The 13115-nt window shown below is 54.9% G+C and overlaps 1 protein-coding gene across 8 annotated transcripts in view; it reads left to right on the plus strand.

Annotated features, from left to right (window-relative positions):
• The window catches only part of SCN5A (sodium voltage-gated channel alpha subunit 5), a 90465-nt gene that overhangs the window by 47207 nt on the left and 30143 nt on the right, over positions 1-13115 (plus strand). For all 8 annotated transcript variants that reach the window (XM_075555586.1, XM_075555588.1, XM_075555591.1 and 5 more), the window contains exons 14-16: positions 6656-6829; positions 7997-8353; positions 12274-12714. In XM_075555586.1, the coding sequence (XP_075411701.1) occupies positions 6656-6829; positions 7997-8353; positions 12274-12714 (972 nt within the window). The remainder of the gene's footprint in view (positions 1-6655; positions 6830-7996; positions 8354-12273; positions 12715-13115) is intronic.

A 13115-nucleotide genomic window follows, 5' to 3' on the forward strand; every position in this document is an offset into this window, starting at 1 on the left:
GTCTTTGCACCAGAACTTCTTAATAAGTAAGAGGTAGGTGACGTCCCCGTCTTACTGTTCGGTTTATCCTGATACTGGCGAGAATGAGGAGCCGTGTGGATGCGCACACACTTTATGAGTGTGGGTTTAACACCACCATTTGGGGGAGCAATTACACAGTACCTAGTGGTAGATCACAAATGTGCATCCTCTACAGGGAAAAGTGTCACAGTGTGTGTGTGTGTTCTTGAGAGAACCTCACGTATCTGAGCCAGCAGACATGTACAAGAACGTTCGTTGCAGCATTGTGTGACTCATAGAAGAAAATTGGAAGCAGCTTAACTGTCCGTCACCTATTTTCTCCATGGATAAATTGTGGTATATTCATAGAATAAAACAGCATACACAACTGGAATGAGTTCAGTCATTCTACATGTACATGGGCCATCTGGACGTATCTCATAAACGTGTTGCAAAGAGAAGGAACTTACCCAACATAGCACAGTTCCGTTATATAAAACTTAACACCGTGCAAAAGCGTTATCCTATCAATACATTGAAACTAGTAAAAAGCATGCATAGGAATGTAAGCATAAAATTCAGGCTGATGATTAGTGTGGGTGCCTTTAGTTTCATCTGCAATGGGGCATGGTGGTTAAGACCATTAGGTCAGTGGCCTGTCCTCTGTGTGTGTTCCCTTGGCTGTAAAGGGATATGATAATACATGTAGCATTCCTGTGAGGCCTACAATGATTAACTCTATGCAAAGCACTCGGAGTGTAAATACCGTTGCAGTCTTTGCCATTATCATGATGTATGGAAATTAAAACAAGATCTGGGACAAATATGACAAACTATGAATATTTGGCAGAGTTGGGTAGGGGGTACTAAGCATTGCGCTGCTAACCAGAAGATCAGGTGTTTGGACCACCAGCCACTTCATGAAAAATCCGCAGGTCCTCTGCTCTTGCCAAGACTGCAGGCTCAGAACGCCTGGAGGGCAGTGGTGCTTTATCCTGCAAGCTTGCAGAGTCTACTGAATAGCAGTTACAGGTTTGGGTTTAGGATGGTGGGTACAAAGGTACCCATCCTATTATTGCATACTTTCCTTTCTGCTTAAAATATTTCATAATATTTTAAAAGTCCCCAAAGCTAAATGCTAAACCAGGAAAATTATTTTAATGCACACAGTAGACAAAGGAATTATATTCTTAATACATATATTTAAATTTTTTAAATTAAAAAATAAGGCATCCCTTGTGCCATGTGGTTACGCCTTGGGCTACAGTCCACAGAGCCGGCAGTTGGAAACCACTAGCAGCTCCGAAGGTGAAAGACTGGGATTTCTACTTCTGTAAATGGTACAGTCTCAGAAAGCCCCTGGTCACTATGAGTGCACATTGACTCAATGAAAATGAGTGGTTTTTCTATAGGAAAATAGGCAAAAGATAATGAACAAATGAGTCACAAAAAAAGATCAAAATCTAAAGCAGTGTCAACGAAAACAATTAAGACATGGCCTTGTTCCTTCTGGAGTAGAAAAGGCAGTTGGCATGGAAGATAGCTAGTTGCAGGAGCACATTCCTGTGTGGCTTATATACCCTAAACCACATTCTCTGCCATCAAGCATTTCTGACTGATGGTGGCCCTAGAGGACAGAGTAGAACTGTTCTGTAGCGTTCCCAAAGCGGTCAGCCTTCATGGGAGCAGATAGCCTCTTCTCTCTCCCAAGAGGCAGTTGATGAGTTTGAACTGCCAACTTTGAGGTTATCAGCCCATTGCTTAGCCCACAGGCGATGGGTTAAAACTCATCTCTGAAGACAATTTAGCAGTACATGTCAGAATCCTCCAAAACAGTCACTGACTACACAATTCCATTTCCAGAAATGTTATCCTAATCATTGGACCAGTTGCTTTAAAAATATGTTATGTAGAAAGATATGTGTTAGGGCAGTGTTTTTAGTAGAGGGAGGCAAGAGATCACCATACTCGTGGTGCATCAGTACAGCCAAGTAGTCCAAACTGTAAGGACCAAAAACGATACTGTAGATGGTGTTTCATTGGCCGGAAATGACTTCACAAGCTATTGTGTTTCTATAGCAGGTCTGTAGCATATACTGTGTGATCCCAATAGATACACATGGCAAGGTCAAGGAGAGTTTGAGGCCCTCCAAAGAACCTTTCATGTCCCAGGAATCCAGCATTAGCAGTGACGGCCCTGTGAAGCTCCTGCCAGGGGGTACTTCTCAGTCTCCATGTGCCAGGGCAGTGCTGACCCGTCGAGCCTATTTGTATCTGGTACGCAGTCCCGTGTGGGTCCAGACTTGGCTGCTCTCAGCAATTGCCATCATTACGCTGACATGTACAGATAGCATCTTTTTACATCTTTTTAGCTCTCCTAGAAGTCTCCTGTGGATATTCCCATTTTACAGAGGAGGACATTCAGGGCTCAGGGAGATAAAGAAACCGGCCCAACATCTCACAGCGGTCGACCCCTGTGTCTGCCAGCAGCCCTCTGCCTGTCTTAACCTGCCAAACTTGGCAAACAAAGTCTGGGTGCTCCCGGAAGGAAGGAGGGCCGCTACCAACATCCGTTGACTTTTCAGAAATGGTTCTCAAAATAATAATCATAATTACACAAATAATAATGAGTGCAAGGAAGAAGAAAATGTTCTGGAATTGATGGTGGTGATGATTGTAGAACTCTTCTTGATGTGACTGAATTATTGAACTGTATGATATGTGGATGAAGGACCAAAAATCTCTTCCTTAAAAAAAGAAGTGGTTTTCAAGCCTGTTCACACATTAGAATCACCTGGGAAGCTTTAAAACACCCCAGTACCCAGAGTCTTTAAATTAAACTCCAGTCCAATTGGACTAGAATTCCAGCAGAGGACCCAGGCAGGCATCACTGGTTTTACAACTTCCCGGGTGTTCTCAAGCACTCCAGGTTTAAGAACCAGTGCTTGAAGCAGGGTTCCTCAGAACCTCTGATCCCCGGGAATCTAGTCAACAAGCAGAACGTGGCTCAGCAGGTCTGAGCATCTGCGGTTCTAAAGAGCTTCCAGGTGACGCAGATGGTGTTGGTGCCGGGCGAGTGGTTGTTTATGGCTCTCCCAAAGATGCTCCCCGAGAGCTGCTTCTTACATCCTTTGGTTCCAGGCTGCTAGCTCTGCCTGGTGTCTTGTTGCCTAAGGGGTAGGGCACCCGGGCGCCCTAGGGGTGGGGACTCTTTCCTGAGCCCCCTTCCCTAGAGGTGAGCACTAGCACTCATTACCTGGTCAAACAGGCCTTCGGGTAAACACATCCACCCCAGGCACCTGGGCAGGTGTTCCTGGAGCCTCGCTCTGGCCGCTTCTGTGTGAGGTGTGGGACAGAGGACGTCCAACCATTGGCATATTTGTCCATCACATCTGAGTGGATGCTGTGTGCCGAGCCCTGTTCTGGGTAAAGGAAGCCAAACCCACTGCCACTGACCCATTCTGACTCTGACTCACAATGATCCCATGTAGGGCCTCAAAGACTGTCCACCTGCACAGGAGCAGACAGCCTCATCGTTCTCCTCAGGAGCTGCTGGTCGTTTTTGAACCACCGACCTTGCAGTTCCGAGCCCCGGACTTTACAGGCCAACGCCATCAGAGCTCCTTCGCCAGGTATAAAGTGAGACAGAACAAGAATCAAGCCAATTGGTATTGACCCACGTCAGACTCCTAGTGAGTCACTGTGTTCGGAGTAGAGCATCTTGGAAGCTCAGTCTTTCTTCCAAGAAGCCTCTAGGTCAGAGGATCTCATAAGGCCAAGACTCTAATAGTTCCTCATGTAGTGGTGAACCCCCACCAAAACCATAAAATTACTTTCATCGCTACTTCATCACTGTCATTTCTCAACTGTTATAAATCGGGCGACCCCTGGGAAAAGGACGTTTGACCCCCCCCCAAGGGGTCGCGACCCACAGGTTGAGAACCGCTGCTCTGGGTGGATCCCATCCACTAACATTTTGATGAGTGGTTGATAACCTAACCATTTGCGCCTCCAGGGAGGCCTAAGGGGGAGAAAAATGAGTCTGCATCACAGAGCTCACCGGCTAGCCAGAGGGTCCCTGGCAGAAAATACCAGCAAATACACAAACCAAATCCGTTGTGTCATTTCCAACCCACAGCAAGCCTAGGGGACCCAGGCGAGCTGCTGCACAGGGCTTCCTGAACTGTAACATGAAGTAAACAGCCAGCCCCACGTGCTGCCTGTCGGCTGGTGCGATGGAAGAGAGAAAGGCTGCTGGGGACAAAAGAAGAAAGAGGGACATGGAGTCAGGGGCCCAGTCAGGAAGCACCCATTCAGTGGTTTTGAGGGGAGTCTCGGGGGGAAGAAGTGATGTTAACTGGGAGCCAGAATGATACACGGAAGGAAAAGCCAGTGCAAAGGTCCTGAGGAGGGACCAGCACCGTTACTGGAACAGACAGTGTTGGAGGTGGGCTCAGAGGAGTGGAAAGTCCTGGCCCAGGCTGGAGTGCTAGGAATGGGATAGCTCTCCAGAGGGAAGGGCAGCCTAGGAACCTGGCCTGGGGCTACAAAGTCTAGGCCTTTCCCTCTCGGAGACCCCTCTGGTGCAGGAATATTTCCCAAAGCTGAAGGCCTGGGTGCCCACCCCTCCTGCTGTGTCTGCGTCCCCCTGGGCAGAGGGCCGGTGCTGGGACAGCCAGCTGAGCCCTCTCTCCCAAAAGGATGTGGCCCCCAGCACCTTTCCTTCCGCCAGGAGCCCTTGACTCTCCCTCCCCACAGATACCAGGCCTCACAGTAGTTGATGCCCAGGTGCCTCAGGCGGCCGACCTCTGCCTTCCCCCTTCAGAAGACCCCCATGGTCCTCAAGTTAGACTCTCAGCTCCTTCAGGTGGCTAGCACCATCCTCCTTGCAGAGCCCCGTCTCCCCAGTAGCCCTGCCCTCCTGGGGCAAACAGCCTCCTTTGCCCACCCTCTGTGGGCTCTGGGACCACCGGGCCCTACCCACCTTAGGAGTATTTCCAGAGCTGGTTGCCCCACGTCATAAAGATGGTAGCCCGAGTGCCCCACCTGGCTCCCAAACGCACTGGCTGAGGGACCCCCCACAAGCCACTCCACCTCCCTCAGTGCCCGTTTCCATATGGTCTGTGCGCTCGGCTGCTCACTAAAAGGTTGTGAGTTCAAGTGCACCTAAGGGTGCCTCTGAAGAAAGGTCTGGCAGACGATGAAAAAGCAACCGCTAGAAACCCGGAGAGCCCAGTTCTACTCTGACGCACACTGAGTTACCATCGGTTAGAACCGGCACCGTGACAGCCAGCAGCATGTCAGCCAGCCCTCTGGAACAGAGACGCGTGGAGGCTGACGCACGACAGTCTGATCGGGAGACCTGGCCTCGTCACTGTCGGCATTCACCTCTGTGACCACTAGGGAGGCTGAATGTCCTTCTGTATGTCTTTTGACGAGCTTCACCTTTTCTCTCTTTTTTTTGGTCTGTCTGGGTTTTCCTTCTTGATTTGTGTATGCTGTGTTACTATTAAAAGGAGTCCTGGTGCTGTCGTGGTTATGCACTGGGCTGTTAAACACAAGATCGGCGGTTCAAAGCTCCCCAGCAGCTACACGGGAGAAAGAGAGGGCTTGCTACGCCCATAAAGAGTTACAGTCTCGGAAACCCGCAGGGGCAGTTCTGTCTACCCTGCCCCAGACGGTCGCTAGAAGTCGGGCATGGACTCGATGGCCGAGTTTGGTTTGGGGGTTTTGATTTAATATTCTGATTCGAACCCTTTACCTCTCACATAAAGAACCTGTCCGAGTCCATCCAGTCCCTTCTGATTCATGGCCGCCCTGGAGGACAGAACAGAGCTGGTCCTTGGGGTTTCTGAGACAGCAAACCTGTAGGGAGCCTCACCTTTCTCCCTCAGAGAAAGTGCCGACAGTGCGGCTACCCACCTAGGGCCAGAAGCCACTGCCTCCCCAGAGCTGTTTGCCTGGCACGGAGCTGTTAAGTGCTCTCTTCAGCTTGTCCCTTGTCTCTAGCCTGGTGAGGGAAGGGGGCCAGGGGGCTGGGGGGGAGGGGGTATTCCGGTTAACTTGGCTTGATTTTCTGCCACACATGAAGTTTGGAGTTGTTTGCATGAAACATAAAGTGACATTATTTCTTTTTCTATTTTTGGTTACTTTTCTGTGTCATGTTTTGTGGGTTTTTTACATGAAAAAGAAAGGCTGGGACTCCCAGGGTGAGCTGACTCACCCCATGAGGAGGAGGAAGGGCATTCCAGTATGGACGGAGGCCCGGAGGCCAGAGGTCATGAGTGTTTATGGGAATGTGGTGGGGGGGGGGGGGACCTCCTTGTGGACATGTGGGCTTGAAGGAGTCTGTGGCTGGGTCAGGTGACTGCCCACCTCGGCCCATCCTGCCCCCCCCCCCCGGGTCCCCGAGGGCTAAAGTAGAGAGCGCTCAATGGGCCTGGCTGGACTGTCCCCGATGGCCAGGCTGGCTTTGTCATACTTGGAGCCAAGCAGCATCCTTGAAGGGCTCTCCAGGTTCAACCAAGCAGAGGGCCATGAGGAGCCCGGGTGCCGTCAGAGCTGGCCGCCCATCCCGGAGCACACCGCCCCTGGCTGGCAGAAGGATCTGCCCAGCCCAAACCTCAAGATCCCCTCCTTCCCCCTCCCTCGTCAGGTGTTCACTGGGATCTTCACGGCAGAGATGACCTTCAAGATTATCGCCTTCGACCCCTACTACTACTTCCAGCAGGGCTGGAACATCTTCGACAGCATCATCGTCATCCTTAGCCTCATGGAGCTAGGCCTCTCCCGCATGGGCAACCTGTCAGTGCTCCGCTCCTTCCGCCTGGTACCTGCTGGGCCCACACAGAGGGCGGGCGGGCGGGCTGGGGCTCCAACGCACCCCCCTCCAGGTCACCACCCAGACCGCCTATGTGACCTGTCTCGCCTCACCCCACCTAGGTCCTGCTGACGTGCGGTGTGTGAGGGGTGGGCAAGACGTTCCCCAATGTGTTCTTGGGGAAGCCACCCTGATGACTTGCAAAGCCTTAGGGTTCCTGAGAAAGGACCCTTTTAGTGCCCCCAGGATCCAGGACTGGGACTGGGATGACTGCATCCCCATCTAATAGATGCGAGCACCAAGACTCAGAGAGGTGGGGTTTTCCCGTGGAGGCTGCTGGCAGCTCAGCTGGGGCTCTGACCCGGCATGGGATATTGCCAGCCTGTCAGGGGAGGCCCAAGCCCCTGGTCGGGGGGCCGCATTTTGGCCTCCAGCAGCCCTAGAGATGCAGCCATGGGGCTGGAGGTACAGGGAGAGAAGCTGGACTCTGCCAGGATCCGGGATGGCTTCTGGAGGAGATGCTGAGCACTTCCAGGGCCTTCCTGCTTATGCAAGACGGTGGGGGCCGTCGAGAAAGTCCAGGCTATGGATTCTGACTCTGACTTGACTGCTGTGAGCCAGGAGACCTCCGCGTGGGTGGGCTTTTCATCTAGAAAGGAGGTGACAGTAATGCTGGTCTCGTGGTCACTGGGAGCTCTAAAGAGTGAATCCACCCGGAGTTGAAGCCTGGCATCTAGTAGGTGCCCCATAAGTGAAGCATTCCCTACCTCCATACATAGGTGTCCCATAAGTGATAAGTCTCTCCGTTTCTCTGATGGCCCGGGGAAGAGGAAGGTGGAGGTGATTTGACACACCACAGAGAGTGAGCTATGGCCCAGGCAGAACCGTGATGAGGATGCCTGTACTCAGTATGGGCGCAGGTGTTCTGTATGGGGGCACTCGCCTGGGAGTAAGACTCAAAAGGGCAGGAGGCTCATGTGAGGACGAAGGAAAAGAGTGGGGAAGACGGGCTGGAGCTGTTGGCCAGACTCCCCAGGCTGAGCCCGTGAAGATGCCGTGGGCTCTAAGCTTGTTCCCTGGGCTCTCAGGCCGACCCTGGGAGGTCAGAATGCCCGTGGGAAGCAAGTTCCAGAGCCCCTCCCCTCACTGGGACCCGTCCCTTTCCTCCCTCCCCAGCTCCGGGTCTTCAAGCTGGCCAAGTCCTGGCCCACCCTGAACACACTCATCAAGATCATTGGGAACTCGGTGGGGGCGCTGGGGAACCTGACCCTGGTGCTGGCCATCATCGTCTTCATCTTCGCTGTGGTCGGCATGCAGCTCTTCGGCAAGAACTACTCAGACCTGAGGCACCGCATCAGCGACTCGGGCCTGCTGCCCCGCTGGCACATGATGGACTTCTTCCATGCCTTCCTCATCATCTTCCGCATCCTCTGCGGCGAGTGGATCGAGACCATGTGGGACTGCATGGAGGTGTCTGGGCAGTCCCTGTGCCTGCTGGTCTTCTTGCTTGTCATGGTCATCGGTAACCTTGTGGTGAGTTGGCCGCCCACACCCTCACTCACCCATCCCATCTCTTTATCCCCCCCCAGCTCCTCACCCACCCACCCATGTGTCTACCCACTCACTGGTCCCTCCATCGGTCTGCTCACTCACCTACCCCTCCTCCACCCAGTGTGCAACACGCCTGCTGACTCATCAGTTTATCCACTTATCAATCCATCTGTTCAATGACCCATTCATTCTTCTCTCTGTCCGATCGCCCATACACTGACTCCTTCCACCATCAGCCACCCTCCCACCAACTCATCAGTCTATCTCACTATCCACGAACCCATCCTCCCAACCCACTAGCCACTCACTCACAAAACCACCTTGCCACCAACCCTCATGGATGCATAATCTGTTTATCATCCATCCATTCACTCATTCACCTACCACCCATCCACCTGTCCACTGACCACCTTTCTGTCAGTCCATCAGTACTTGTTGATACAGACACTCACCCATCCATTTGTCTACCTGGGCATCCAGCTGTCCATTCATTTACCCACTTACCCACTCATTCGTCTACCCTACCTTTTATCAACCCACTTACTCCTGCTGTTCTCCCAATCATCTACTCCTCTGTCCACCCAGCTCTCCACTCAAGACTTACTGACTGGCTCATTCATCCAGTCTGTCCGTCTGCATTACGTTTCACTTGTGTGCTCTTTCTCCCACACCTTTACCTGTTTACCATTTGCTCGTTTACTGCTCATGTATCTGTTCACTCACCATTCATCATGAGGGAATTACCACATTTTAAAAAGTCAGTCCAGTAAACACTGACTAAGCACCTGCTGGGCGCACTTGCTGGGCACAATGCTGTGAGACGTACCAGGTGATGGTGACCTACCTGGCCCCAACCCTGGTGGTGTTCACCAACTTGAGAGGAAGGGATCGGGCCTGGGGTGGTTGGGGGTGAAATGACTTTTCAGCTGGTGAGAGTGATCAGAGTCTTAAGAGAGGTCCTTGGATCCAGGGGACCCCTTCCAGCTAGAAAAATCAAGGAAGGCTTCCCAGAGGAGGAGTCAGAGCTGACAGTGTGAGCAGGTGGTGTTAACAGAGGGAAGGAATAAGGCCATCCAACAGCTAAGCATGGGTGCAGGCAGGTGAGCCTGCTGATGACGGTGGTGAGAGTTTCCATGGTTCTGGCCACCTGTCTGTCCTAGGGCAGGTTCATCCAGCCCTGTGTCTTTTCAGGGTGGAGAACCCCCTCGTTGCCAGAGAGGGGATTTATAGGACAAGAAGGAAGGTGGAGGCCAGTCAGTGGCCCCAGGGAGAAGTCGGTGCACACAGTGATCGTGGGGCTGCCGCCCAGGTGAAGGTGGCCTCACACCCACCAGCCTGGCTCCTGCTGTCCTGGTTGTGTCTCGGTCCTGTGGCAGGGATTCTGTCCACTCCTAGGGGAGTGACCCTGCCGTGGGGTGAGTGTTGGGGGCGGCAGATTCCGGAGCCCTTCCGCAAACCTCCTGCTTTTTCCCGTGCACCTTGACCAAGCCCTGCGTGGGCAGGCCACGACTCAGTGAGGTCATTCCGCTCCGGCCTCATGTGTGGAACCCGGCCTTAGTGCACAGTGGCAGTAGAGCCCAGTGCTTAGGCTGGCTCCATATGCCCCTGCCCCCCAGGCCCCCTTGCCTAGGGTGTTGATTCTCCTTCAATGGCTGCCAGTGTGCTGAGGTCTTGGCCCAAGGCCCCATCAGTCGAGCCACCCCTTACCCACACAGCCCTGCAACTGACTTCCTTCCCTGTGGATCTGCCTGGAGAAGAGAAGATAGAGGCTGCTGGCGGAGAGATGCTAGCCAGCCCACACAGCCCCCTCCGAGGCAGCTGCAGAAGTTGGGGCCCTACTGGGCAGGCGTGGGTGGGAGCAAGCTTGCCATTGAAAGGGGAAGTGATGATTGGGCAGGGGCTGGGGCGTGGTGTCGGCACCAGCATTGGCTGTGAAAGCGCTAAAAGAAGCCCACCTTCTAGCAGACACGGGAAGCCCAACCCAAGAGCCCCTGTGTGAGTGGCCGGGGCTTCCCAGGGCTCCCAGCCAGGACCCAAGTTTCCTGGAGGCAAGACTATATGGGTGCGGGCTGTTGAGGAGGACCTGTGGCCATCAGGAAAGGGACGTCGCCGGGTTGTGACCCGAGAGGCAGGTGCAGACAGAGAGGTCAGGAGCTAGGCCAGTGGTCAGTGTGGAGCGTTCAGAATCACCAGGCATGGGCCTTCCCCCATGGCTACAGAATAAGATGGCGCTGTGGGCATGCTCATCTCTCCAGACGGCAGAGCGTGGGAGCCCTCCTGCCTAGCCTCCCCAAACTGTCCTCACGGACAGGCTTCCACCGGAGCCTGCCTCTCCTCCTCAGGATGCTCATTCCCGCCTGTGACCGTGCAGGGTCCCTGAGGGCGCCGCCTCCTGAGGGCTGGCTAGCAAGAAACAAGAACCAGAGCTCAGGGTGGGTTACCAGTAAGGATGGAGTACCATCCCCCTGGCCCCAGCCCCGCCATGGGACCCCATCCAGCTGCACTGCCTTTGCGGGTGGCTGAGAGGACGAGATACCAAAGCCTGCAGGGGAGTGGCTGCGTCTGTGCACCTGTCCCCAGGTACGCTTGTGGCCACGAGCCCACAGGTCTGCCATGCACTGCCTGGGAATGAGCTCCTGCCAGGCCCTGTACACAGAAGTGGTTCTCCTTCTCAGCCAAGGCCAACGGTTCTCTTTCTGAAGCCAAGGATGGCTGAGCAACAAGCAATCCCCCGGAGCCTTCTCCAGGCCTGAGGGGTTGTGCCAACTCCCCTCGAAGGGTCTTTAGTCTCTAACTCTTAACTCACAGGCATTGAGTCTATTCTAACTCATCGCCCCCCAGTGTTTCTGAGGCTGTCCTTCTTGGTGAGAGGAGGGAGCCTCGTCTTTCTCGAACCTCAGCAGTTAGCAACGCACTGCCAGGAACCGCTACACTGCCGGGGGCTCCCTCACTCTCTACAGGCCATTTTATTAAAGGCAAGTACTGTGCCTCTGAACACTGAAGCGTCAGGCCCTCCTCAGCCCGCTTCAGCCCCGCAGGTCTAGGGGCCTGAATCCTCCCCTCTTAGCTCAGTCGTTGGTTCCCACGCTCAGCATCCACCCAGCACGCACACACCATGCAACACAGCTACCAGGCCACGTCCGATTCCACAGTGAGTCCGGAGCCCTGAGCATGGGAATCTGCTTGTTCCTAGTGGGCTGGTTAACCCCTGGAGTCAGGTGATACCCAACAAAGTAGCCTCTGCTGCACCCCCAAGCCCCAAAGTCCCATTGTTTCTTGAACCTGGTCCCTGGGACCCACAGACATGATCCCCTCCCCCAGACAGCTGTGGGATGTAGGGGTGCAGACAGTGTGCCCAGGGCAGGAGCCCTAGCCCGTGGGTCTGCTCCTCCTTCTCCAGGATCGGGGCTGAAGTCTATCAGTGGAAGTCCCACAGTGGGACTACTTGGGGGTCTCAGTGGGGTTCAACTTCTCAGAAGGAACCCACTGCCCACCCCCGTCCCCAGGGCAGCAGGAGGGGGCATAGGGAGAGCCAGGCCAGTGGGTAGAGGCAGCAGAGCTGGGACAGGATTGGTGCGTGGCCTTGCCCCTGCTCTCTGGGGCCTGCTCCTCATCTGTCAGCTGTGACACTGGACGGACCCGTGGCTGTCCACTGAACCTGGGCGGTGCCCCCCATTCAGACTGTGTCTCCGCCCTTGGGAAGAGGGGCTATGGTTTATCTTCTCTTCCACAAGCGACCCCTCCAACCTCAGGAGAATCCCGCTGAGGGCCTGCTACCAGCAGGAACCCCTAAGGTCTCTGCTCCCCCTACCCCCCATGGAGGCAAGGCTGTGGGAGGGGGACCCCCCCCCGGCCTGGACCTGCACCCAGTGAGCGCCCCCCGCCTCCCGTTGCTTTGCCAGGTCCTGAATCTCTTCCTGGCCTTGCTGCTCAGCTCCTTCAGTGCCGACAACCTCACGGCCCCCGACGAGGACGGCGAGATGAACAACCTCCAGCTGGCCCTGGCCCGCATCCAGAGGGGCCTGCGCTTCGTCAAGAGGGCCACCTGGGACTTCTGCTGGGGGTTGCTGCGCCGGAGGCCACAGAAGCCAGCTGTCCTGGCCCCCCGGGGCCGACTGCCCAGCTGCATCGCTGCCTCTGGCTCACCCCCACCCCCAGAGGCGGGGAAGACGCCCCCAGCCCGCAAGGAGACACGGTTTGAGGAAGGTAACCGGCCAGGCCAGGGCAGCCCCGGGGACTCGGAGCCTGTGTGTGTCCCCATCGCTGTAGCCGAGTCGGACACCGATGACCAAGAGGACGATGAGGAAAACAGCCTGGGCACAGAAGAGGAGTCCAGCAAGCAGGTGAGCCCCCAGCCAGCAGTGTGTCCAGGGGCCAGGGCACGGCTACCTGAACAGTGGGTGTAGCTGAACCTCAGCATTGGTGGGAGGTGGGGTGGGGTGAGGGTAGTGACGGGCCTCCCTGCCAGCCTCCCAGATGCTGAGAACAGCCCCCAGCCCTCCCTCCCTAATCCAGTCCAGGAGGGGACCTGGGAAGGGAGTGTTGTGAGAGATAATTCACTGTGCAGACAGGGAAACTGAGGCATGAAAAGAGAAACTCCTTAGGAGCTCCCCTTGAGTCTGGGGCAGAACTTGGAGCCCTGGGCCAGCCCCCACCCTAACCCGGTCGCCTCCTCTAGGGACAAGCCCAGCGGACTGCCACAGTGAGGGAGGGGATCCATGTCCCCTGACCTCCCCGCTGCCCC

The sequence above is a fragment of the Tenrec ecaudatus genome, chromosome 8 (genome assembly GCF_050624435.1).
Source record: "Tenrec ecaudatus isolate mTenEca1 chromosome 8, mTenEca1.hap1, whole genome shotgun sequence".
In the NCBI taxonomy this organism is placed as follows: Eukaryota; Metazoa; Chordata; class Mammalia; order Afrosoricida; family Tenrecidae; genus Tenrec; species Tenrec ecaudatus.